General features: G+C 46.9%; 1 protein-coding gene across 2 annotated transcripts in view; it reads left to right on the top strand.

The window, feature by feature from the left end:
• DOCK1 (dedicator of cytokinesis 1) overlaps window positions 1-25,943 on the top strand; it is a 359,613-nt gene that overhangs the window by 318,309 nt on the left and 15,361 nt on the right. For both annotated transcript variants that reach the window (XM_071564200.1, XM_071564199.1), the window contains exons 47-51: window positions 3,695-3,832; window positions 7,644-7,789; window positions 12,584-12,782; window positions 17,166-17,310; window positions 24,540-24,682. In XM_071564200.1, coding sequence (XP_071420301.1) covers window positions 3,695-3,832; window positions 7,644-7,789; window positions 12,584-12,782; window positions 17,166-17,310; window positions 24,540-24,682 — 771 coding nt within the window. The remainder of the gene's footprint in view (window positions 1-3,694; window positions 3,833-7,643; window positions 7,790-12,583; window positions 12,783-17,165; window positions 17,311-24,539; window positions 24,683-25,943) is intronic.

The following is a 25,943-nucleotide window of genomic DNA, read 5'->3' as shown; positions in this document are numbered from 1 at the left end:
CCCTCTCTCCAGCTGCCCTTCCCATCAACCCTGCTCGTTGTTTTGCTTCTCCCCAGCTGGTTGGGTGAACCAGCAAACCCCTCCTTGGCACCTTCACTTGGGGCACAGAAGGAAGGACCTGCATTTCTGTCCTCCCTCAGATACATTTCATGTTACCTGATATTCCAACCTGGAGGTGGCCCAGCCCTGGGACAGGCTCCTTAGTGCATGTTCTGCTCATAAGAGTGTCCTCAGAGCTCAAACAGTTGCCTGATTTTCCAACCTGGAGGTGGCCCAGCCCTGGGACAGGCTCCTTAGTGCATGTTCTGCTCATGAAAGTGACCTCAGAGCTCAAACAGTTGCCTGATTTTCCAACCTGGAGGTGGCCCAGCCCTGGGACAGGCTCCTTAGTGCATGTTCTGCTCATAAGAGCAACCTCAGAGCTCAAACTCCAGACCCCACTTGAACTTCACCTCAGTAATTCCATTTTTTAAAATAGATTCCATTCAAAAAGTCAATGGATTCTTTGAAATAAATGAGCTGAGTGGCCACTTATCCCTCCAGCACAGGAGGGTCACAGTGTGGCCTGAGAATTATGAAAATGTAGCAATCCATTGACTTCCTCAGAGCCAGGAAACTTTCTGAGTTTAATGTTTAATTTTTGTCGAGTTCAAATCCATATGGCTGCAAATAGAAGTGAGTACAGTAAAAAAAAAGTCATTATTTTTACTTCTCTTTGTACCCTTTTAGAAGTTCTGTCCGTTTAAGTAGTGCCAAATCCCAGAGAATCATCTTGATAAGATTTCTTGAGTTTGTTCATCTGTAATTCATCTGTGTATTTATTATTCTCCTCCCTAATAAAGCTGCTCCCTCCGATGGCTGCTCAGTCCTCTTAGCAAAATCTGGGCTTAATCAGTATTATGATTTAATTATGAATTATTAAGAAGAAGCCTCTTAGCTTGATTGCTGCAGAGAATATCCAAGTTAGAACCAGAGCACTGTGTGGGCTGGAACAGACCTGGAAGAGGAAATATTTTTCCTGAGCTGGTGGTAGAAAACTCTCTTGGTGTGTCTGAGGAGCTGTGGGAATGAAAATCTCTCTTCCAACATTTCCAAAGGTCAGCACCACCTCCACACTCTCAACTAATTACATAATCCTGGCCTGCCATGGGTGTTCTGTCACAGAAGCCTTGGAGAGAAATGATTATTTTCAGTTACAGAAGAGAATTAATTCAATTTTTTTTTCCTCTTCTGTTTTCTCCCCATAGTAAATAAAATCTTTTTTTTTTTCCTAAGGAGAACTATATAGATATAAAAGTGCATGTTTTATTAATCAGTGTTGCTCTGCAATATAGAGCTGTCCAAGGCTGGGGCTCATCTGCAGGTTTGGGAACAGCTTTTATTGAAGAAAACATACAACTATTTTCTACTTCAAGGTTTTGTTCTCATGAAACTGGGAGAAGATTTGATGTCCATAAGCCAGAGTGAGACTCACCAGTCCTCAGGGTGCACCTTGAAAGGACAGAATGTATGGAGGCTTGAGAATGTGACATCTCAGGAGGGTTTCCTAAACCCAGGGTGGGATTTCTGGGGTGTATTGAATGTGAAGGACTTGGGTTAACAGAGAAAAAGGGAATCAGGGATTGGAGATGTTTAGATCCTTTTTCCTGTGTTGGGGTGTATTGAATGTGAAGGACTTGGGTTAACAGAGAAAAAGGGAATCAGGGATTGGAGATGTTTAGATCCTTTTTCCTGTGTTGGGGTGTATTGAATGTGAAGGACTTGGGTTAACAGAGAAAAAGGGAATCAGGGATTGGAGATGTTTAGATCCTTTTTCCTGTGTTGGGGTGTATTAAGTTTGAAGGACTTGGGTTAACAGAGAAAAAGGGAATCAGGGATTGGAGATGTTTAGATCCTTTTTCCTGTGTTGGGGTGTATTAAGTTTGAAGGACTTGGGTTAACAGAGAAAAAGGGAATCAGGGATTGGAGATGTTTAGATCCTTTTTCCTGTGTTGTGGTGTATTAAGTTTGAAGGACTTGGGTTAACAGAGAAAAAGGGAATCAGGGATTGGAGATGTTTAGATCCTTTTTCCTGTGTTGTGGTGTATTGAATGTGATGGACTTGGGTTAACAGAGAAAAAGGGAATCAGGGATTGGAGATGTTTAGATCCTTTTTCCTGTGTTGTGGTGTATTGAATGTGAAGGACTTGGGTTAACAGAGAAAAAGGGAATCAGGGATTGGAGATGTTTAGATCCTTTTTCCTGTGTTGTGCCTCATAGAATGAATGATGACATTGGTGCCTCTTCCTGTGAAAATGGACACTCAAAAAACAGTTTTAATGGAGAAAGATAAACAGGTTCCCTCTATTAGAAGCTTCTAATTAGAAGGTCTGGACCCCGTGACCAGGAATGTCACCCTTTTATAACTTCTCTAGTAATTTACATATGAAATATTAACAACCAACCATGATTCTCATTCCCATCTGTGCCCAACCTATGGGGGGGCTTCAGGACTGACCCCTGGAGATCTTCCAGGACCTCCAGGCCTTTGTATGTTTTGTCTTCTTGCTGTCCACAGGTGGCTTCTCACAAACACCACAACCTTGGCAGGGCATGGGAAAGAGCTTTAGTAACTGACTTTAGGATTTGAGCAACTTGGAATAATCTGTGTAATTTATGTGGTTCTAAAAGCTACAAAAAAACCCACACTAAATCCTTAGGCAGCAACATAATTCTTATTATTGTCATTTTCATATTATTTTTAATATTTTAATGATGATGATGATGTTGGTATTGCTGTTACTGCTGTTATTGCTACTCCAAGGATTATTCTGTGAGCCCCTTCTCTCCTGTCCCCCCATGCCCTGAGCCTTGCCTGGCACAGGCTGGGCAGGGTGAGCAGCCAATGTGCATTGTAGTGATGATGAAGATGATGATGATGATGATGATGATGTTGGTATTGCTGTTATTGTTGCTATTCTTGCTACTCCAAGGATTATTCTGTGAGCCCCTTCTCTCCTGTGCCCCCCATGCCCTGAGCCTTGCCTGGCACAGGCTGGGCAGGGTGAGCAGCCAATGTGCATTGTAGTGATGATGAAGATGATGATGATGATGATGATGATGTTGGTATTGCTGTTATTGTTGCTATTATTGCTACTCCAAGGATTATTCTGTGAGCCCCTTCTCTCCTGTGCCCCCCATGCCCTGAGCCTTGCCTGGCACAGGCTGGGCAGGGTGAGCAGCCAATGTGCATTGTAGTGATGATGATCTTGGTATTGCTGTTATTATTGCTACTCCAAGGATTATTCTGTGACCTCCTTCTCTCCTGTGCCCCCCTTACCCTGAGCCTTGCCTGGCAGAGGCTGGGCAGGGTGAGCAGCCAATCTGCATTGTAGTGATGATGATGACGTTGGTATTGCTGTTATTGTTGTTATTGCTACTCCAAGGATTATTCTGTGAGCCCCTTCTCTCCTGTCCCCCCATGCCCTGAGCCTTGCCTGGCACAGGCTGGGCAGGGTGAGCAGCCAATGTGCATTGTAATGATGATGATGATGATGATGATGATGATGATGATGATGTTGGTATTGCTGTTATTGTTGCTATTCTTGCTACTCCAAGGATTATTCTGTGAGCCCCTTCTCTCCTGTGCCCCCCATGCCCTGAGCCTTGCCTGGCAGAGGCTGGGCAGGGCGAGCAGCCAGTGTTCCTTTTGCAGATCCCGTTCCTGGCCGAGGGCATCCGGCTGCACGGCGAGAAGGTGACGGAGGCGCTGCGGCCCTTCCACGAGCGCATGGAGGCCTGTTTCAGGCAGCTCAGGGACAAGGTGGAGAAGCAGTATGGGGTCCGTGCTCTGGTGAGTCCCTGCTGGCCCCATTCCCCCCAAAAAGGGGTGGGATTCCTGGGAGTTACAGCCCCTCAGAGCTCCCTCTGGTTGGAAAAGCCAAGTCGAGGCAGCATTTCCTGGTCGTTCTCATTGAAATCCTGAATGGGATTGAAGGTGTTCCAAAAGCTTTGCTGCTGCCACTTCCCAGCACAGCAACCATTTCTGAATGGCCTGACTCTGCTCCTGAAAGTCAAGATGATTCTTCAGTTCTGAAGAAATTGGGTTACAAAAAAAAATTAAAAATTGACCCTTAGCTTGGTTGTTGTAGAGCTGAATGTCACCTTAGCTTGGTTGTTCTAGAGCTGAATGTCACCTTAGCTTGGTTGTTGTAGGGCTGAATGTCACCTTAGCTTTTAGAGCTGAATGTCACCTTAGCTTGGCTCTTGTAGAGCTGAATGTCACCTTAGCTTGGTTGTTGTAGGGTTGGTTGTCACCTTAGCTTGGTTGTTGTAGGGCTGAATGTCACCTTAGCTTGGTTGTTGTATAGCTGAATGTCACCTTAACTTGGTTGTTGTAGGGTTGAATGTCACCTTAGCTTGGTTGTTGTAGGGTTGAATGTCACCTTGGCTTGGTTGTTGTAGGGTTGAATGTCACCTTAGCTTGGTTGTTGTAGGGTTGAATGTCACCTTGGCTTGGTTGTTCTAGAGCTGAATGTCACCTTAGCTTGGTTGTTGTAGAGCTGAATGTCACCTTAGCTTGGTTGTTGTAGAGCTGAATGTCACCTTAACTTGGTTGTTGTAGGGTTGAATGTCACCTTAGCTTTTAGAGCTGAATGTCACCTTGGCTTGGTTGTTGTAGAGCTGAATGTCACCTTAACTTGGTTGTTGTAGGGTTGAATGTCACCTTAGCTTGGTTGTTGTAGGGTTGAATGTCACCTTAGCTTGGTTGTTGTAGAGCTGAATGTCACCTTAGCTTGGTTGTTGTAGGGTTGAATGTCACCTTGATTCTTGTGGTGCTGATTGTCACCTTAGCTTGGCTCTTGGAGAACTGAATGTCACCTTGGCTTGGTTGTTCTAGAGCTGATTGTCACCTTAGCTTGTAGAGCTGAATGTCACCTTAGCTTGGTTGTTGTAGGGCAAATGGCTGAATGTCACCTTAAACTTGGTTGTTGTAGGGCTGAATGTCACCTTAACTTGGTTGTTGTAGGGCTGAATGTCACCTTAGCTTGGTTGTTGTAGGACTGAATGTCACCTTAGCTTGGTTGTTGTAGGGCTGAATGTCACCTTAGCTTGGTTGTTGTAGGGCTGAATGTCACCTTAGCTTGGTTGTTGTAGGGTTGAATGTCACCTTGATTCTTGTGGAGCTGATTGTCACCTTAGCTGGTTGTTGTGGAGCTGAATGTCACCTTAGCACAGATGTCACTCCCTTCGGGATGGGAGGGCCGTGCTGTGGCACCTCCTCTGGCATCACCCTCCGTGTGGGCAGGCACGAAACAGTCACTCCTACTTGATGAGGTTTAGAAGGACTCAAATTCATTTCCTCATTCCAGCAAGCTGTTTTCGGTTGCTGCTTCATCCTCAAGGTACAGCCACAGTTTGGTGGGGTTTCCACTGGGGGTTTGCTCTGCTTTTGAGCAAAAAACCTAATTCTGAGCAAAAAAACCCACCGTGGAGAAAGGCCAAAGCCAACAACCAGCTCTGCAGTTGAGAACAGAATGGATAATTCAGGCAAAGGCCACTTGGGTTGGGCACTACTGTGGGGTCACTTTTGCCTGGAGAAAAGGAGGCTCAGGGGGGACCTTCTGGCTCTCTGCAACTCTGGGGGTTGGACTCTGCTCCAGAGCACAGGGACAGGGGCAGTGGGCACGGCCTCAGCCTGGGCCAGGGCAGGGGCAAGGGGCACAGCAGCAGGAATTTCTGCCTGGTAAGGGAGGGCAGGCACTGGCAGGGGCTGCCCAGGGAGGTTTGGAGTCCCCAGCCCTGGAGGTGCCCAAGGCAGGACTGGCCGTGGCACTCAGAGCTCTGGGCTGGGGGACAAGGTGGGCATCGGGCACAGGATGGGCTCCATGGGCTGGCAGGGCTTTGTCAAGGTGGGCATGGGGCACAGGGTGGGCTCCAGGGGCTGGGAGAGCTTTGTCAAGGTGGGCATGGGGCACAGGGTGGGCTCCAGGGGCTGGGAGGGCTTAGCCAAGGTGGGCATCGGGCACAGGGTGGGCTCCATGGGCTGGGAGGGCTTTTCCAAGGTGGGCATGGGGCACAGGGTGTGCTCCATGGGCTGGGAGGGCTTTGCCAAGGTGGGCATTGGGCACAGGGTGGGCTCCATGGGCTGGGAGGGTTTTCCCAAGGTGGGCACTGGGCACAGAGTGGGCTCCATGGGCTGGGAGGGCTTTGCCAAGGTGGGCATCGGGCACAGGGTGGGCTCCATGGGCTGGGAGGGCTTTGCCAAGGTGGGCATCGGGCACAGGGTGGGCTCCAGGGGCTGGGAGGGCTTTGCCAACCTCAGTGATTCTGGGATTCTGTCCATGGCAATGCCAATCTTTTCATGGGCACACCAAGATCTTACAGGGAACGTGCCAGCCCTCATGGCATCCTTCTAACTGATGTCCCTCAAATCTCATCTAAAATATTTAGGAAACAGTTCCAACAGTTAATTACTCCCGAGGAGAACAGCAATAATCAACATTAATGACAGTTGCAGGCCAGTCACTCCAATAACACCCATTTACATCCTCGGGGAGGTGACTGGAAAGTCATCCCCAGGTGCTGTTATCGCTCTCATTTCCCTCAACCCACACGAGGGATTGGCAGCACTGATGGAGCTTTATCACTTCTGTCTTCCTTGTACAAGGCCAATTTACCAGTAGCTGACAGGGTGGAAAATATACCTGTAATTAAACAGCATGAGATTCTTATTTGTTGACTGAAAGAGTTCAATTATTTTCTGCATATATCAGTTATTAATGACTGACAAAGCTTGGATAAATATTCAGAACTCTGAAATTGTTTGAGACAAGACCAAAACTTTCAGATGTTTTTTTTTCTAAACCTGGATGTCACTCTGTAAATTGTCTTTCCTGACATTTTTGACATAAAGTTTTTCTCAATCTGTTTTTCCTTCATGTTTTTGGGCTGTTTTTTTTAACTCCATTTCATTTAAATATATTGACAGGGCAGTCACTTTAACTGCAAAGAAGGATTGACAGAATCATAGAATGGGTTGGGTTGGAAAAGACCTCCAAAATCACGAAGTCCAACCCTTGGTCCAAATCCAGTCCCTTTACCAGATCATATTTGTTGAAAGATCCTTTTTTAATGCCAAGATATCAAAAAAAATATTGAAATACCATTGAAGCAAAGGAATTACAGAATCCCAGAACCTTCTGAACTGGAAAGGAGCACAAATCCTATGAGGAGAGGCTGAGGGAGCTGGGGGTGTTCAGCCTGGAGAAGAGGAGGCTCAGAGGTGACCTCAGCACTGTCTGGAACTGCCTGAAGGGAAGTTCTGGCCAGGTGGGGGTTGGTCTCTTCTCCCAGGCACTCAGCAATAGGACAAGGGGGCATGATGGGCTCAAGCTCTGCCAGGGGAAATTGAAGTTGGAGAGCAGAAAAAACTTCTTTGCAGAGTGAGTGCTCAGGGATTGGAATGGGCTGCCCAGAGAGGGGGTGGGTTCCCCATCCCTGGAGGTTTTTTGGATGTGGCACTGAGTGCCATGATCTGGTAAAGGGACTGGAGGTGGACCAAGGGTTGGACTTGATGATCTTGGAGGGCTTTTCCAACCCAACTGATTCTGTGATTCTATTCCAGCTCAGAACACTCTGTGACTCTGTGCTCTCTCCTGCAGGTCTCCAGCCTGGAGGAGCGGTGGGGCAGCCACCCGCGCTCCATGGTCAGGTCCTTCACCATGCCCTCCTCATCCCGACCCCTCTCCGTGGCCTCCGTGTCCTCCATCTCGTCGGACAGCACCCCCTCCCGGCCTGGCTCTGACGGGTACGTGGGCAGTGCCCAGCCAGGAGGGCTGGCATCACTCCCTCCCAGCCTGCTGGCTCCTCCCGGTGTTGGTTTGGTCTCAGATTTGGGAGGTTTTGGTTGGGTTGTTTCCCGGTGTGGTTTATCCGAGATTTGGTTCATAATCCTATAATGGACCCTGAGATTGGCTCACTTGGTTAAAACTTGGTTGTAACAACACCAAGGTCATGGGTTCAATCCCCTGTGTGGGCCAGTGACTGAAGAGTTGGGCTCGATGATCCTTGTGGGTCCCTTCCAGCTCAGAATTGTGTGTGTGTGTGTGTGTGTGTCATGCTCTGCAAATTTTGGTGGGACACAACAGTGGGAGTGACCAGCCTGGAATGGGGATGGATCTCTGCTGGATGGTCGTAGGGCTGGAGCACCTTTCAGGCTGGGAGAGCTGGGGGGGTTCAGCTGTGGAAGGGGAGGATCCAGGGAGACCTGAGAGCCCCTTCCAGTGGCCAAAGGGGCTCCAGGAGAGCTGGAGAGGGACTGGGGACAAGGGATGGAGGGACAGGACAAGGGGAATGGCTTCCCACTGCCAGAGGGCAGGGACAGGTGGGATATTGGGAAGGAATTCCTGGCTGGGAGGGTGGGCAGGGGCTGGGATGGATTTCCCAGAGAAGCTGTGGCTGCCCCATCCCTGGGAGTGTCCCAGGCCAGGTTGGACAGGGCTTGGAGCGCCCTGGGCTGGTGGGAGGTGTCCCTGCCCATGGCAGGGGTGGCACTGGATGGTGTTTGAGGTCCCTTCCAACCCAAACTTTCTATGATTCTTTTAAATGACAGCCTAATAATGGCTAAAAACTCAGCCTGTATAGACATTTCTCTCAAGATGTCTTGGGTTTTAACCAAGAAAAATGTAATTCTCTTCTTTGTCTTTTTAACAAAGTGAAGCAAACCCCCCTAAGAGTTCAAAGAACCAAAAAAAAACAACAAAGAGGAGCTAAACTGCCCCTTTGAGAGTGTTGCAGGTGTGTTGGTGCAGGAGAGATCTCTGCAGGCAGCCCTGTCACTGCACCCAGGTGGAGTCAGGAGAAGGCAGGGATTAGTGAACTGCTCAATCACTGCTGCTCTCTTCTGCTGCCAGAGGAAAAGCTGCTTAGGGCAAGATTGTACTTCAGGACTTATCAAGATATTTCACATGAGAACTGGGAATTCTGGTGATAAGCCCTGTCTCACAGTCACATCCCTCAAAGAACAAACTAATCTGTTTTCTGTCTGGGCTCAGCCCCACAAGTCCCTCTCCCTCTGCCTCCCCCCAGGCCTCCCTGTAATCCAGAACTGCAACATCTGACCCAGGCAGCAGTTGCTAAACCCTCCTGAAGGGATCTCTCACTCACAGAGATGTGCTGGAAATGCTCCTGCCCCTCCTGCCCCTTCAGAGGGGAGTCATTACCTGACTAGAGACCAAAGCAGGAGGTGAAATTAAACCCAGCAACCCAAGGACCAACGTGATGCTGACCTTGAGCACAGGCAGTTTGTGGAGCTGCAGACAGAGCACAGTTCAGCCTCTCATGTTGGTATAAATGTGGGACAGCAGATGATGGTGTGTTTTGACTAATTCATCCACAAATTTGTCTTGCTGGGATTTAGGGATGACATCACAGGTTAGGGGACAGCTTTATCTCAGAAGAAAATCATTGATTCTTCCCCTGCCTGCCACTGCCTTTTTCTCTTTTTCCCTTCAAAAATCTTTAAATGTATTTTTCTTTCTAGTTGGGTGTTACCTGCTCAAATTTCACCTCTCCATCCAGCTTTGGTGCAGTAGGTGTCACTTCCAGCAGTTTGGGAGGACCTTAGTTTGTAAATGCTCAGTAACTCTACCCAGGATGTATCTTTAAGAACCCACAAAGTGCATCCCAACTCCTGCTCCAAGCCTGGGACAATACAGGAAAATATAATGAATAATTATTGGCACTGAGAAAACCTTTAAAAATACTCATTTGCTTGATTGATGGAGCAGGAAAATAAAAATCATCAGCTGTAAATAATGCCCTGAAAGACCCCAAAGGTTCATGTGACTGTAAAACCAAGGGGTGATTTGGCACCTCTTCACCTGGAAGGAGTTCCCTTGTGCACCCACCATAGCTGGTTGGGTTTATGGTCAGTGCTTCTCTCCTTTCCATGTCCCCTCTATTCATATGTTCATTTTGAGAATGGAGATGAAGCTGAAAAACACTTAAAATGAAGCCAACAAACTGTTGTTCAGATCACCCCACTTACATTTTCTGCCATCTCAGCTCCTCCTGCCTTGGAGCTTTTAAACACTAAAGACTCAAGGCAGGTGTTGACATGGGATGTGTTTTACAACTCCCAACTCTAAGTATAAATAAAACTGATGTTCAACAAGTCCCTTGGGTTTGTTCACTCCTTCAGACAGGACTTAGAAGTTCAAATGTGGGCACTTACACTCAGGGGAAAGTGGGCAAGTCCCAGGGTGCCAGTGGGATTTCTGTTGCAGCGCTCCAGGCTGGGCACAGAGTGGCTGGAGAGCAGCCAGGCAGAGGGACCTTGGAGTCCTAATTGACAGGAAGCTCAACATGAGTCAACAGTGTGCCCAGGTGGCCAAGAAGGCCAATGGGATACTGGCCTGGATCCAAACTAGCGTGGCCAGCAGGCCCAGGGTAGTGACCCTTCCCCTGGACTCTGCCTTGGGGAGGCCACACCTTGAGTGTTGTGTTCAGTTCTGGGCCCCTCATTCAGAAAGGATATTGAGGTGCTGGAGCGGGGCCAGAGAAGAGCAACAAGGCTGGAGAAGGGACTGGAGCACAAGCCCTATGGGGAGAGGCTGAGGGAGCTGGGGGTGTTCAGCCTGGAGAAGAGGAGGCTCAGAGGTGACCTCAGCACTGTCTGGAACTCCCTGAAGGGAAGTTCTGGCCAGGTGGGGGTTGGTCTCTTCTCCCAGGCACTCAGCAATAGGACAAGGGGGCACGATGGGCTCAAGCTCTGCCAGGGGAAATTGAAGTTGGAGAGCAGAAAAAACTTCTTTGCAGAGAGGGTGCTCAGGCATTGGAATGGGCTGCCCAGAGAGGGGGTGGATTCCCCATCCCTGGAGGTTTTTCAGCTGAGCTTGGCCGTGGCACTGAGTGCCATGATCTGGTAAAGGGACTGGAGTGGGACCAAGGGTTGGACTTGATGATCTTGGAGGTCTTTTCCAACCCAATCCATTCTATGATTCTGTGATTCTATGTCCTAACGTGCTTCCAGTTGGAGTGTGGTGTGCTGACCCATTTGATCATGGAGCCATTGCATGCAAATAATTAATAGCCCTAATAATAGCAATGCCTGGAAGGAAAGCAATTCATCACTGTCTGCAGAATGGCAGCTCCTCCTGTAAACTTGGCATCAGCCTGTGAGGTGCTGGCAGTGCCCTCCAAGCCAGCCTGGGACACCCAGTTCAGGTGGCTCAAAGGTGTTGGGAGAGCTGGTGGCTGCTCAGGGCTCTGGCATTGGGGCACTTTGTGGCCTTGAGTTCCCTGCCTGGAAACTGGGCTGAATAAACCTTGGGGGTTTGTTCCCACCCCATGGGATTTTGGCTTTGGTTCCAAGGGAAAAATGACACAGGGGCTGCTGCAGGTTCTGGTTTGAGCATCTTCACATCAAGTGAGCTGAAGCAGAATGGAAGCTGAAGGGCATTTGGTGCTTCAAATAAACACAAAAAGTAGTAATAATTGGGGATATTGCTGCTGGATATTGCTGCTAATGGAGGGGATTAGGAAAATGTCACTGCCAGTTGTCTGAAATGGGAATACTCTGGAATTTCACAGCACAGACTGGCCTGCACATGCATCGATCCCCAGGGAATGGGAAGTGCCTGCCAGTGGAAAAGAGTGTCTTTCTTTGGGGATTTTTGAGTTGATTTTGGTTGGTATGTGATGGTTTGGGACATCCTCCTGAAATCTGTCAGGCTGATTTTGGCCAGGTATGATCTTAGTGGTTTGGTTCATTTATAACTAAAATCATAAAATACTTTGTCTAACTAAGAATGCCCCATCCCTGGGAGTGATGCCCCATCCCTGGGAGTGTCCCAGGCCAGGCTGGACAGGGCTTGGAGCATCCTGGGCTGGTGGGAGGTGTCCCTGCCCATGGCAGGGGGTGGGATGGGATGAGCTCTGAGGTTCCTTCCCACCCAAACCATTCCAGGATTCCATGTGCTGGTTTATATTGGATTTTGGGAAGGAATTCCTGGCTGGGAGGGTGGGCAGGCCCTGGCACAGGGTGGGCAGAGAAGCTATGGCTGCCCCATCCCTGGGAGTGTCCCAGGCCAGGCTGGACAGGGCTTGGAGCAGCCTGGGCTGGTGGGAGGTGTCCCTGCCCAGGGCAGGGGTGGCACTGGGTGGTCTATGAGGTCCCTCCCAACCCATCCTGGGATTCTTGAACACAACATACAATTATCTGCAATTCAGAGCTGATTCCCAGTGGGATTCCCAGCTGTCTGTCTCCTGGCACACCTGCCCTGGTGCCACAGCTTGGATAGCTGGGAATGCTGGATGAGAACCTCATTTTTCCCAGGGAACTCAGGAGTTTGTGCAGCCACAAAGCAGAAAATTCACTGCTGAGCAGGGAAATCTGCACCGCTGGTTCTCCAGCAGTAAATTTTATAGTGAGACAATTAGGATTGTTACGACCTTCTGCCCCCTCCTTCTCTCTCTAATGAGTTTTCCTGGCTTAGCAGAGAGTCATTAACTTGAGGGAGACTCTGGGAAACATGTAAATAAAAATTAGTTGCTTTGAAAATAATGTTTTACAGAGCTAAGCAACAATATTTTCCTTTAGGTTCGTGCTGGAGCCCCTCCTGCCAAAAAAGATGCATTCCAGGTCTCAGGATAAATTGGACAAGGATGACCTAGATAAGGATAAGAAGGAAAAGAAGAAGGAGAAGAGGAACAGCAAGCATCAGGAGATATTTGATAAAGAATTTAAAGCCACTGATATTTCTCTGCAGCAGTCAGAGGCAGTGATCCTGTCAGAGACGGTAACTTTGTTAGCAAGTCGTGCCTTATCTCGTCCCGAGCCGTGTCCTTTCTCTTTTGAAATAAAAATGTTGATTTTTAGGATGTGGAGAGACCAAAAGGAACTCTTAGGGGAGTACCTCGCAACTTTAATATATGTGATAATGAATCAAAAATACAGATTTTATTTACAGTGTAAAAGGGTGGTGTGGGACCCGATGGAAATCTGAACCACCAGCTCTCTGTGGCTATTGGATAAAAGCAGCAGATGGTGTATATGTATGTATAAATATATAGATATAAACTGAAATAAATGCTGCCATTTTAGCAGCCTGATGAATTGCTGCTTCCCAGCAGCTGGTGCTGGGTTTGCTCACATTGCAGAGGGTTTTGGGTGCACACATCCCAAGGTCCCTCCGTGCACGGAGGGTTATTCCGAGTGGAAAATCGGGAGCGGTTCCACCGTTGCACTTGGTGGCTGTGTAAGAACATTAAGGACAGGGCATATCTCCCTTAAACCTTCTCTTCTTGGCTTACATTTAATTCACTGAAACTGTCCTAAAGGCTTAGGTAACCTGAGCAGTTGGAGCTCTGAAATTGGAATCCAGGCTGGAGCAGGGAGTGCATCAACCAAGTGTAACCTCCCAATCTCTGCCTGGACACCTGTTTGGAGGGCAAGAGTTTAAAACTTGCCTCCCAGAAATGAGTGAAATGTGCTTTGAAGGATTTGTGCCAGTGCTTGTAGAGCCAGCTGGGGGCTGTGTCATTTACCCTGCACTTTGGACATGAGTTCTCTCTCACCTGTGGGAACTGGGTGCTTTAAATCTTTCTGTTTGGTATTTGTGGGGGAATATTTTTTAACTGTTCAGCCACAGTTCCTTTGTTTTCTGCATTTGCTTCTCCTTTCCCATCCAGAGCTGAGTTAATTTCTCAGACGTGTCTTGTGACATCTTGGAAGATCAGAGTTGTTTGTTTGACGTGCCCAGTCAAAGAACTCTGATCAAATCCCCTGTGGGGCTTTCAGGCTTTTCACCTTTGAAACCAGTGGAGCTTTTCCATTGATTGAGTGAGTTTTGGCTCAGCCCTCCTTGGTTTACATGGAGATTCCTCCTGCCCAAGCCAGCCAGGCCAGCACCTTTAGAGTGTTTGCAGAGAGAAGATCCATTTTGCACAGACTTCCATCTGTCTCATCTTTCTGGTGCCACACCTTTGCCTTTGCCCCTGGCAGCAGTTGGGTTGTGAGTGATGGAGCTCTGCAGGGGCATCTCCCACATCCCCAAACCCAGCAGCAGAGCCTGTGGGAGGAGAGCATTAGTCACAGAAGAAGAAAATGGTATTTCAGGGCAGCTGAGTCAGTTGGAGCAGATGGGAGGCATCCGAGGATGCCGGGGCTGATGGCACTGCCAGGTCACTGCCCTCTCACAGAGGTCTGGGGTGTTGGAGAAGGTTGCTCATGATTGGAGAAATGCAAATGCTGGCTGGAAAGGAGGGCAGGATAACCCCTGAGGGCAGATTCCCATTTGTCATCTGAGGAGCAAAACTCAGCAAAGCCCAGCATGGTTTGACTCAGGTTTCCTGAGGAGCCCTCGGTGCACGACTGGGCTGAGTAATATTCCCCTGGTTATGGGGAGGGAGGGAAGGGAAATGTCAGAACTGGTTACTGGCAGTCACTTTGAGCTTCTTCAAACCCACAGATCAATAACATGAGAGGGAATTTGCTGCTGAGACAAAAACTCTCCCTTTTCAGCATCTGCAAACGACTTGATGAGCTCCAAAAGGACCGAGTTCATTTGCAGTGCCTGGTGCTCCTGAGGCTCATCTTCTCTAAGAGGTGAAACACAGGAAACACTCTCCTGAGAGCACTTTCCAGGGGTCCAGTTCCCACTGCTGTCTCCAGTTTAATCCAGATCATCTCAAGGAGTTTAAAGATCAAGCCTGTCTTAAAGTTTTTGCCTGCTGGAGACATCCCCTGTTGATGGTGTGAAGGGGAATTGTGGGCAGGGATTCAGCTTTTCCATCCTTCCACATCTCTGTGCAAATGCCCTTTCTAAGCTGGGACAATTCCCAAGGCACTGTCCCCACTGTGTTGTAGGAAGGAAAAGACCTTTGGGTTCCTCTTGTGTGAGGAACTTGGAAGCAGAAAGTTTGCTGAATTAAAAAGGTGATGAAATGGAGAGGGGGAAAATTAAAGATTTTTTTTCCCCTCAAAATGTTGAACTCCAGATTTGACTGGAAATGGAAATTAAAGCTTTATATAGAGTTTTTAAGGTGAGATTTTAGTAATAAACTAGTATTACTTACTAGATTTTATGTCAGTTACTGGATTTATCCTGCTGAGAATTTTAGAACTATCACTCAGTTACAATATTTCAGTTATTTGGTGGCTTTTCTGATGGATTCTTCTTCTTAACCTCCAAAATATTCGGGGGTGTTACAGCAGAAGACAGAGAATATTTACAGAGAATATCAAGTGAGAACAATGTCAGCCAGTGGTCACCCCATCCCTGCAGGGCTTCTGCTGCTCTTCCCACCAGTGGTGGTGTCTGATGAAATGTTTCCATCACTGCCATGGACTTATTTAGGAGCTTCTTGTATCCAATGCAGTGAATCATCACGGGAGAACAGGGGGATGTTCTAAAACTGCAGAATTATTTCATGGAGCTTTCACATTCTCTTTGAAAAGGAGCATTCAGAGGCTGTTTTGTCTAATTGTGTGGCTTAAATACTCCTTTCCCCATTTCCAGTCATAGTGAATTTATTGGCTGATCAAACTCCAAGCCCTAATTACATAAGATAACGAAGATAAATTAAGCACTTCAGTGTGTGAAGATGATCAGTAATATCTTCATAGTTTTCGAGAGATTTATTATCTTCTTTTAAACATCACAGAAACTTCTTCAGGATTAATTTTCTTTGTTAATTCCTTGATCCCACGAGCTGAGAGCAAAGCCAGCACTGAAGGCAGGTGGTGAACAGAGTTAGAAATGACAACAACAGGCTGTGCCTTCCATTGATTTCCAGGGGTCTGACATCTCTCACCATTGATTTCCCTTCGTTAGACCAACAAAAAATTAGCAATGGGTTCATTATGGATTAGTGGCCTCCAAAGGGCTCATATTCCTCAGCAGAATTGTGATTTATTGCAGCTTTCAGAGCAGGCCCAAGACTGTCAGTCACAGAAGAAGCTGAAGTTTATTTAAGTAGTTACAGAGCAGGTTCATTTGGGGACTCGGTCCAGTTGTTGCTTTCTGGAATGTCAGTTTTCCTCATCAATTACTGTGTTCTTCTTAATTGCCTTTTTGTAATTATAAAGCTCTGAAAAAGTGATTACTTTGCTCATCCATTCTACTAAAAATATTCTTTAAAGGATCTTGAAAGAAGAAAACTTTGGAGTCTTTAGGACTTGAATTTTTGTATCAGGCAAATTTCGGAGCTCTGGATGAACTTTCCAAAAAAAAAAAAAAGTCACATATTTTGTGGTCATTCATTTCTTGTAGAAGGGATCCCTCTTATGCAAACCCTTTCAGGGTTTGTTTTCTGCAAATAAAAGGAAACACTTACATGTCATTTCACATTTCTCCTTCCCCACATACTTTCTAAAAACCCCCATTGTGTAATGACAAAATCCTGCAAAAAAAAAAAAAAAAAGCCTGAATTGCTGCTGGCAATTTTCTGGTTTGTCCTAACGCAGCACCTTGGGACTGGTTCCCATCCTACCCTCAGGCTGCTGCTCCACTTTCTGGGATCTGTTGGAAATCAAAGGTGCCTTTTTTCACTGTGATTATTGTTAATCTGGGGGTGGGTGAATGGGTGACATCAGAAGAGCTCAGAGTTAAACTCAGGAGGAAGAACCTCCTTACCAAAGGCATGAGTTGCCCATCAGATTCCAAGTTTCATTTCAGGCTTTCTGATGGACAATTTGAATGGACTATGAAGCAACCAGAGCAAAAAAAAAAAGGATATTTCAGTGAATTAAATATAAGCACAACCAAGAAAGTGTTTCTGGACACCTGATGACTTCCTCAGAGACAGTTTCACCCTGCAATGGTTAAAGAGAGAAACTGTAAGAGGGAAGTGGAGCCACATGAGAGGAAGGAACCGACTTTGAGTGATGGATAATCTCATGTAAGGCAATAAACCTCCCTGGCTGTTCTGAAGTGTTTGGGGGATTCAGACTGAAGTCACAGAGCCTCTCATTGCCTCAGACAAATATGCCAGGCCATGGGGAGGTGTGTTGAGCCTTGTGGTTCCTTGGAAACACTTGGAGCCTGGAGCTCCTGCCCTGACTCAGCACTGCTGCGCGTTGGCATCGCTGGCTGCGCTCGGGAGGGAGATGCAGCAGTGCCAAGCTCTGCCACTCAGCTCTCTGTGGTTTTTGTTGTCTCCCTGCTTTTTATCTCATGCAGATCAGCCCCCTGAGGCCCCAGAGACCCAAGAGCCAAGTGCTGAACGTGCTGTCGGGCGAGCGGCGCTTCTCGGTGTCCCCATCGTGCCAGCTGAGCCCTCCGCCCGTCGCGCCCCGTGCCAGGCTCTGCTTCTCCAGCCAGCCCAGTAAGTCTCCTCTTCTCCCTCAGCCTCCTCCTCCTCCTCCTGCTGGGTTGAGGGACACCCAGGTCCTGGGAACTCACCTGTTCCCTGGAGGGGATGTGCTCCCCTTTTGTTCTCCGAGATGCCCCAGGAGAGACACACAGAGACCACCAGGGAGGAACTGGTGGGAGTGTTGACCTGCTGGAAGGCAGGAGGGCTCTGCAGAGGGATCTGGAGAGACTGGAGAGATGGGCTGATTGCAATGGGATGGAGTTCAACAAGGCCAAGTGCAGGTCCTGCCCTTTGGCCACCCCAAGCCCTGCAGCGCTCCAGGCTGGGCACAGAGTGGCTGGAGAGCAGCCAGGCAGAGGGACCTGGGGGGACTGAGGGACAGGAAGCTCAACAGGAGCCACCAGTGTGCCCAGGTGGCCAAGAAGGCCAATGGGATCCTGGCCTGGATCCAAAGTAGCGTGGCCAGCAGGCCCAGGGCAGTGACCCTTCCCCTGGACTCTGCCTTGGGGAGGCCACACCTTGAGTGTTGTGTTCAGTTCTGGGCCCCTCAGTTGAGAAAAGAGATTGAGGGGCTGGAGCGGGGCCAGAGAAGAGCAACGAGGCTGGAGAAGGGACTGGATGTGGCTCTGAGTGTCCTCTGAAACACCTCCAGGGACAGAGAATCCAACATGTCTTGATCCAACCCCACTGTGATCACCAGCCCAGGGCACTCTGTGCACTCTGTGCCCTGGGCTGGTGATCACAGTGGGGTTGGATCAAGGGTTGGACTTGATGATCTCAGAGGTCTCTTCCAACCCAAGTGAGAAGAGCAACGAGGCTGGAGAAGGGACTGGAGCACAAGTGCTGTGGGGAGAGGCTGAGGGAGCTGGGGGTGTTCAGCCTGGAGAAGAGGAGGCTCAGAGGTGACCTCAGCACTGTCTGGAACTGCCTGAAGGGAAGTTCTGGCCAGGTGGGGGTTGGTCCCTTCTCCCAGGCACTCAGCAATAGGACAAGGGGGCACGATGGGCTCAAGCTCTGCCAGGGGAAATTGAAGTTGGAGAGCAGAAAGAAATTCTTTGCAGAGAGAGTGCTCAGGGATTGGAATGGGCTGCCCAGAGAGGGGGTGGATTCCCCATCCCTGGAGGTTTTTCAGCTGAGCTTGGCCGTGGCACTGAGTGCCATGATCTGGTAAAGGGACTGGAGTTGGACCAAGGGTTGGACTTGATGATCTCGGAGGTCTTTTCCAACCCAATCCATTCTATGATTCTGTGGTTCTCAGGGGATTTTGGGAACAAGACACTGACTCAGGGAAAAAAGAGCAAAGAATCTATTTTGTAACATATATTTACACAACCATAAAATCTTCTGGTTTTGGGGGCATTTGGGTTTGCCTCTTTACCACCTTCACAAGCCCATTTCTTACAAGAATTTTTTCCATCTTTGGTGCTGCCTGTCCTCTGCCACAGCTGGGGATGTGGCTTTGCTCAGCATGTCCCATTGGTGGGACAGGACCAAGGGCTTGTCCCTGGACCTCGTGCTCCTTTTTTGCATTGAACAAGTTTGTTTTTGAGTCACCATTAACAGTCACTGAGGTGCAGAGGAACTTATCAAATCAGGGTTGTTCTTGATACCATTTTGGGTGTTTTTGAGCATAAAGAACTGTATTTTTGGTGATTGCACCTTAAAAGAGCTTGGCTTTGATCCATTGTGAGTACGAGGCAGAAGGGAAAATAAAGGTCAGTCTTTTTGATGTATTTTTTGTTTGGCACTGACACCCATCACTCAGTTTTGCTGTAAAATATCATCTCTTTGCTCCAGTCTGGTGCAAATTGCAGAGCTGGGTGTCATCCAACACCTATTTCTTTCACAGTCCTGGTTTCCAAAAACTGTTATTCAGAGTTTGCAGTTGGCAGCATGTGACAAGAAAGCAAAAAAAAGATATTTTTGATACATTTGCCCAAATCCTGGTACAATAGTCAGGAGTAAAGAGAAGAAGAGATGATGAGTTTGAAGGAAAAGATCTTGTTTGGTGCTTTTTTATCTACTGTATTTGATACTTGAATCCTTTTCCCTTAAATAGTCAGACATCCAAACCAAGTATTTTAATAATGCTGAGCTCTAACTCTTTCCTTTCTTTACACTTTTATGGCTTTATAATGTATATGTACAATATATAATTGTAATTATGTGTTATTTTTAATGGGTTTTTTTTGTTCACAGTTTTATGAATCTACTAATATGCTAACAAGCTGGAAATACAGAGGAGTAGAGATAAATACCCCTGAAAAGGGTATTTCTAATTGGATGAATTTTTCTTGTGTACATTTTATTAATACTAATTTAACCTTTTCAAACATCACCTGGAGTCATCATGTATTTGTGACCATGTTTTTGTGCTGGAGACTGATGGGTGCTCTGTAAAATAAGACCAGCTTGTTGCACTGCTCCATAATCATTTGAGGAACTGGAGGGATACATTTTTGAAGGAATTCCGAGGTTAAAGGAGTTATTTCAGTGCCCAAATGGGCTAAAAGCAGTTAATGGGTTGCTAAGCAATCCTGGTGCTCGTTAACTGGCACTTGGGGGAGAACGGAGTGGAAAATGTGATCATTAAGTTCAGATGGGGGGGGGAAAAACTCCCCTAATTGATCTCCTGCAGCTCCAAGATCTTCCCAGTGGCACAGCCCAGCAAGGATTGACTATTCTGAGCACACTCAGCTGATGCAACACCTTGAATAATGAGGACAACCCAGAAATGTTGAGTAATTCTTTGTGCAGTTGAGTTCAGCTGGATTAGGCAGGAGGGAATTCAGAGATCTGTAGAAATGGATCTTCTGGAAACACAACTGTAGGTTGTGTTCAATACCTGTTTGTGCAGCAGGGGAGAAGTCTCCTGGATCTCCTTAAATTATTGGAGGCATCAATTAGTCAGGGCAAATAGAATGTAGAATGTTCAATGGTTCAATGTAGAATGTTGTTGTTCTGCTAAATAGTTTTCCAGACTCAATGCAAGGATGTTGTCAGTGGATTTTCTGAGCTGTCCATGTGGCTGGAAATGCTCTGTCCACAATTCCAGGGATTTATTGCTGTCCTGCAAGAGGATGAGCTTGGTGAGGTACCACAAACAGGCTGTAGGACCACAGGGAGGGCTGGAAAGAATCCAAGCTGGACCAGGAGTTGGGAATGTAGGGAAAGGCAGAAAGGACACTTGGGGACCATCCAGGCTGGTTCCTTTGGAGCTCAAGGGAAAATATTCCTCCTCTGCCTTCCCATGGGGCTTCCAAAGATCTGTTAAAAGCAACAAAGGATTTGGGTGTCTGCTTAAAAACTCCTCTCACCATCCTCTTGGAGAGCTCTTTGTGTGTGAAGGCTGAGGGGAAGTTGGAAGTTACACCATGGAAGAAGTTGTGCCATGTTAGTTGTAAAAATACCACGTGAGATGCAAAGCTGGAGTGTCCAGAGCAAGTAAATTCCCTTTATTTTGGGCCAGTGGTTTTCTGTTACACTCATTTTCAGTCTCCACCCAAAGAATGGCTACAGTGAGCCCTAAAAACATGGGTTGTTTATGGGGAATATGGAAAGTTTCTCTTTCCAAAGCAGGATTCAGGGTTCTGCTAAAGCTGTAACTAAACTCTCTAAGGAAAATGCCATTTCCCAAACATTTCCTGCAGGGAAAAATCATCTCCAGAAATGCATTTATAGATGGAGATAAGATACATAAATAAATAAACGTGTAGTTGTGGGTGAGATGTCCAAGATACGTGTCAAGGGGTTGTTTTGTGACATCAATGGGCTCAAATGTTTGTGGGCTTTGGATGTGCAGAATGGCCAGGAAATTCCTAAGGAATAAAAAGGGAAATTCATTCCCAGCATCAATATTTACCTCCAGATGCACAGAGCTGTTTTCCAGCTCCATGTTGAATGGCAAGAGTTTGGCAGAAGTGAATTCTTGGGGAGATCTTTTAGAAAGATGAGAAATATTTGGGGAGTGGAGAAATGCTCAGTGTGTGGAAAAGCAAAGATGGAAAAGAGGAGCAGTGGAAAATGCCACGAGAAATTCAGGTCCTGGAGGACAAACAACATTTTTCAGCCTAATGGAGAAGAAACCACTGGAAGTTTGAGGTCCCAGGATGGAAAATAATCTTTCAGTGTAGTGGAAAGTTCAAGTGAAAGGATGAAGAGTAAAATGAGAGTTTTCAGTGCCAAGTCAATAGAAGCAACTCAGAGTTGAATGGTGTTTAGTCAGAGGCCATTTAAAGAGCAAAAACATCCCACTTGGAGGGAGATGTTGGTGTGAACTCTGCAATAAAAAATCTGCATTAAAAATCCTCCACTTGTTTCAGAAATCACCCCAGTAAAATAAAACAAAAAACCCTTTTTTTTTTTTTTGGCTTTTCCTCAACGAAATTCCCTGATTTATAAAAGAAAATTTCAATTTCTCCTCTTGTTGAGCTCTCAGTGGGTTTTGCCTGTATGGAAATGAATGAATTGCCCTTAAATACCCCCTGGGTGGGTTTCTCCCCCCAAAAAAACTCTGTATTATTCAGGTCTCAATAAACTTTCTGGGCTGTTTGCAGGGAGGACCTGGGAGGATTTATCTGCTCAGCAGAGGGAATTTCTCCCCAGCAAACAGCAATAATAAATGTTTGGTACTTTCTCCTGCATGATTTTATTTACTCACCAACTAATGGCTGCTCATTTATTCCAGTTACCTGCAAGTTTCTGAGAGAGGTGCAGTTAATTCTGAGCTTTCAGTTGTGCATTTTATTAACAAGGAGCTTTTATTTTACTGGGAGAAGGTCAACAAAGCTTTGCTGGGTTGTATTTCCTTATCCAAACTTTTAATGTGCAAGGTGAAAGTGCAGAGGAACAGCTGAGAAAATTGTATTTGTCAAGCTGTGAGTGTATTGGTGTGAAATCTGAGGTAAAATTCTTTGTTATTAAATGTAGGGAGTCCTTCAAGTATTTTGGGGCATTTTTTTATTAAATGTAGAGAGTCCTTCAGGTATTTTTGGGCCATTTTTCTATTAAATACAGGGAGTCATTCAGATATTTGGGGGATATTGTTCTATTAAATATAGGGAATCAGTCAAGTATTTTGGGGGCATTTTTATATTAAATGTAGGGAGTCCTTCAGGTATTTTGGGGGCATTTTTATATTAAATATGGGGAGTCATTCAAGTATTTTGGGGGCATTTTTTGTTAAATACAGGGAGTCATTCAGGTATTTGGGGGATATTTTTCTACTAAATATGGGGAGTCCTTCAGGTATTTTGGGGACATTTTTCTGTTAAATATGGGGAGTCATTCAGGTATTTGGGGGGCATTTTTCTATTAAATGTAGGGAGTCCTTCAAGTATTTTGAGGGCATTTTTTGTTAAATATGGGGAGTCCTTCATGTATTTTGGGGGCATTTTTCTATTAAATACAGGGAATCCTTCAAGTATTTTGGGGTCATTTTTCTGTTAAATATGGGGAGTCATCCAGGTATTTTGAGGGCATTTTTCTGTTAAATATGGGGAGTCCTTCAGGTATTTTGGGGGCATTTTTCTGTTAAATGTAGGGAGTCCTTCAGGTATTTTGGGGGCATTTTTCTGTTAAATATGGGGAGTCATTCAGGTATTTTGAGGGCATTTTTCTGTTAAATATGGGGAGTCCTTCAAGTATTTTGGGGCATTTTTCTATTAAATACAGGGAATCCTTCAAGTATTTTGGGGGCATTTTTTGTTAAATATGGGGAGTCCTCCAGGTATTTTTTGGGATATTGTTCTATTAAATATAGGGAATCATTCAAGTATTTTGGGACATTTTTCTGTTAAATATGGGAAGTCCTTCAGGCATTTGGGGGATATTTTTTCTATTAAATGTAGGAAGTCATTCAGGTATTTTGGGGGCATTTTTTGTTAAATATGGGGAGTCATTCAGGTATTTGTGGGATATTTTTCTACTAAATATGGGGAGTCCTTCAAGTATTTTGGGGGCATTTTTTGTTAAATACAGGGAGTCCTTCAGGTATTTTGGGGGCATTTTTCTATTAAATGTAGAGAGTCCTTCAGGTATTTTGGGGGCATTTTTCTGTTAAATATGGGGAGTCCTTCAGGTATTTTTGGGCCATTTTTCTATTAAATACAGGGAGTCATTCAGATATTTGGGGGATATTGTTCTATTAAATATAGGGAATCAGTCAAGTATTATGGGGCATTTTCCTGTTAAATGTAGGGAGTCCTTCAGGTATTTTTGGGGCATTTTTCTGTTAAATACAAGGAGTCATTCAGGTATTTTGGGGGCATTTTTCTATTAAATATGGGGAGTCATTCAGGTATTTGGGGGATATTTTTCTATTAAATATAAGGAGTCCTTCAAGTATTTGGGGATATTTTTTCTATTAAATATAGGGAATCATTCAAGTATTTTAGGGGCATTTTTCTATTAAATATGAGGAGTCCTTCAAGTATTTTGGGGGAATTTTAAGATGAGCCCAACGTGACTCCCCAGGGCAGCTTCCCATCGACCCAGGGCTGTTCATTTGTTCTCCTTTCCTTTAGAATTCCTCCTTGGATGAGCTGTAGGTGATTCCAGAGGCTGTGGAGAGCAGGCTCAGAGGTGCCTGGGAAGGTTTATCCCAGTGTCAGCCCCTGAGAACCAGCTCAGGCTGGAGTGTGGGGTTGGACTGACCTTAAACTGAAGGAGGGAAGGAATTCCTGGCTGGGAGGGTGGGCAGGCCCTGGCACAGGTGCCCAGAGAAGCTGTGGCTGCCCCATCCCTGGGAGTGTCCCAGGCCAGGTTGGACAGGGCTTGGAGCACCCTGGGCTGGTGGGAGGTGTCCCTGCCCATGGCAGGGGTGGCACTGGGTGGGCTTTGAGGTCCCTTCCAACCCAAACAATTCCAGGATTCCATGTGCTGGCTTATATTGGATTTTGGGAAGGAATTCCTGGCTGGGAGGGTGGGCAGGCCCTGGCACAGGTGCCCAGAGAAGCTGTGGCTGCCTCATCCCTGGGAGTGTCCCAGGCCAGGCTGGACAGGGCTTGGAGCAGCCTGGGCTGGTGGGAGGTGTCCCTGCCCAGGGCAGGGGGTGGAATGGGATGAGCTTTGATGTCCCTCTCAACCCAGCCCAATCCAATCCAATCCAATCCAACCCAACCCCACCCAACCCAACCCACCCCAACCCAACCCCACCCCAACCCCACCCAACCCAACCCAACCCATTGTGTAATTCTCAGCTTTAGTTGCTGAAAGGCTCAACTCAGTGTTGTTTTTTACAGATCTGGAGCTGAATGGGATGTCCAGCTCTGACATCCCAGATGTTCCTCCACCGCTGCCCCTCAAAGGAAGCACAGCTGACTATGGGAACCTCATGGAAAGCCAAGACTTGGTCAGCCCAACCTCCCCTCCTGCCCACCAGAGGGTGAGTGCCACAGGGAAGGGTGGCTTTCTGCAGTTCTCCTTGCCTTTGTGCCCTGAGCAGTGCCAGGTGGGATGGAGTCCTGCTGGTGGATGTGGCAGCAGATGCAGGAATTGCAGTGTCTGGAGTGGGAGGGAACAGCATCTCATGGGGACCCACCTGAGAGGGGTCTGCTTCATCCACCAGGTGTTCTCAGAGGGAGCTTTAACCAACAGGATGAAGCCTCTGCAGCAAGTTGGATTTAACAGCCTCTCATTCCTGTCTCAGGAAGGGAGATAAAACCTGTTCCTGCCATCTCCCCTTCCTGCAGCTCCATTCTGGTGACATCCCATCACCTCTGGCTCCCCTGACCAATCCCACGAGTCCCCTTGGAGGGAAGGAGCTCAGAAACTCCTCATCAGCTGCAGGGTTTGAGCTTTCTGAAGAGAATGCCCTTTGTCAGCTTTGGTTCCTGGGGCCTGGAAGCTTTGAAAAATAATTTGCTGCTTTTCTTTCAAGCAGCACTTTGGAGAAGGGCCATTGATTTTCTTTACGAAGAAAGAAAAGAGGTTGGCAGAGGTGTGGTGGGTTGACCCTGACTGGTGCCCACCAAAAATGCTCCATCACTCCCCTCCTCTGCTGGGCAGGGGAGAGAAAATATAATGAAAGGCTCCTGCATGGACATCAGGGCAGGGAGAGCTCACTCACCAATCACCATCATGGGTGAAACAGGCTCCATGGGGGAAATTAATTCAATTTATTGCCAACCCAATCAGGACAATGAGACCCCACGAGGTCACAAGTCCTGCCATGGGACATGGGGGAAACTTGTGGCATCTTCTCCCAGAAACAACCCAAAACCTTCTCCCACAAACCCAAACCAAGGGGGTTTCTTTTCCTTTTCCTTTGAAATTAATAACTTGGACCAAGCTGAGATTTTGTGGGAAAATTCCCTGGTGTCCCAATCCTTCTGTGTTTGCAGAGGTGTCTTCCTGGAGTCCTCTGAAGTTCATCACTGCAGTGAAATTCTGGGGAGTAATTTGCTTTTCAGTGGATTTCTTGACTAGAGAAAGTGTTTCTGATCTCAGCAGAGGGTGAGCCAGGCAGGACTTTGGTTTCACTCTGGAATAATTGTGTTTAACACAGACCATCCCAGTGCACAAGTCCAGCTTTACCCATGCTGGAAATTACAGCTATTTCTAATGCTATGAGTAATTCCTATTGCAGCAGGAATTCAGTATTTATGGGCTAAATGGGGAGAGAAACAGGTGGAGAAGTAACTTCA

This window comes from Pithys albifrons, chromosome 9, assembly GCF_047495875.1.
Source record: "Pithys albifrons albifrons isolate INPA30051 chromosome 9, PitAlb_v1, whole genome shotgun sequence".
NCBI classification, from domain to species: Eukaryota; Metazoa; Chordata; class Aves; order Passeriformes; family Thamnophilidae; genus Pithys; species Pithys albifrons.
This window is presented reverse-complemented; position numbering and strand designations above follow the sequence as displayed.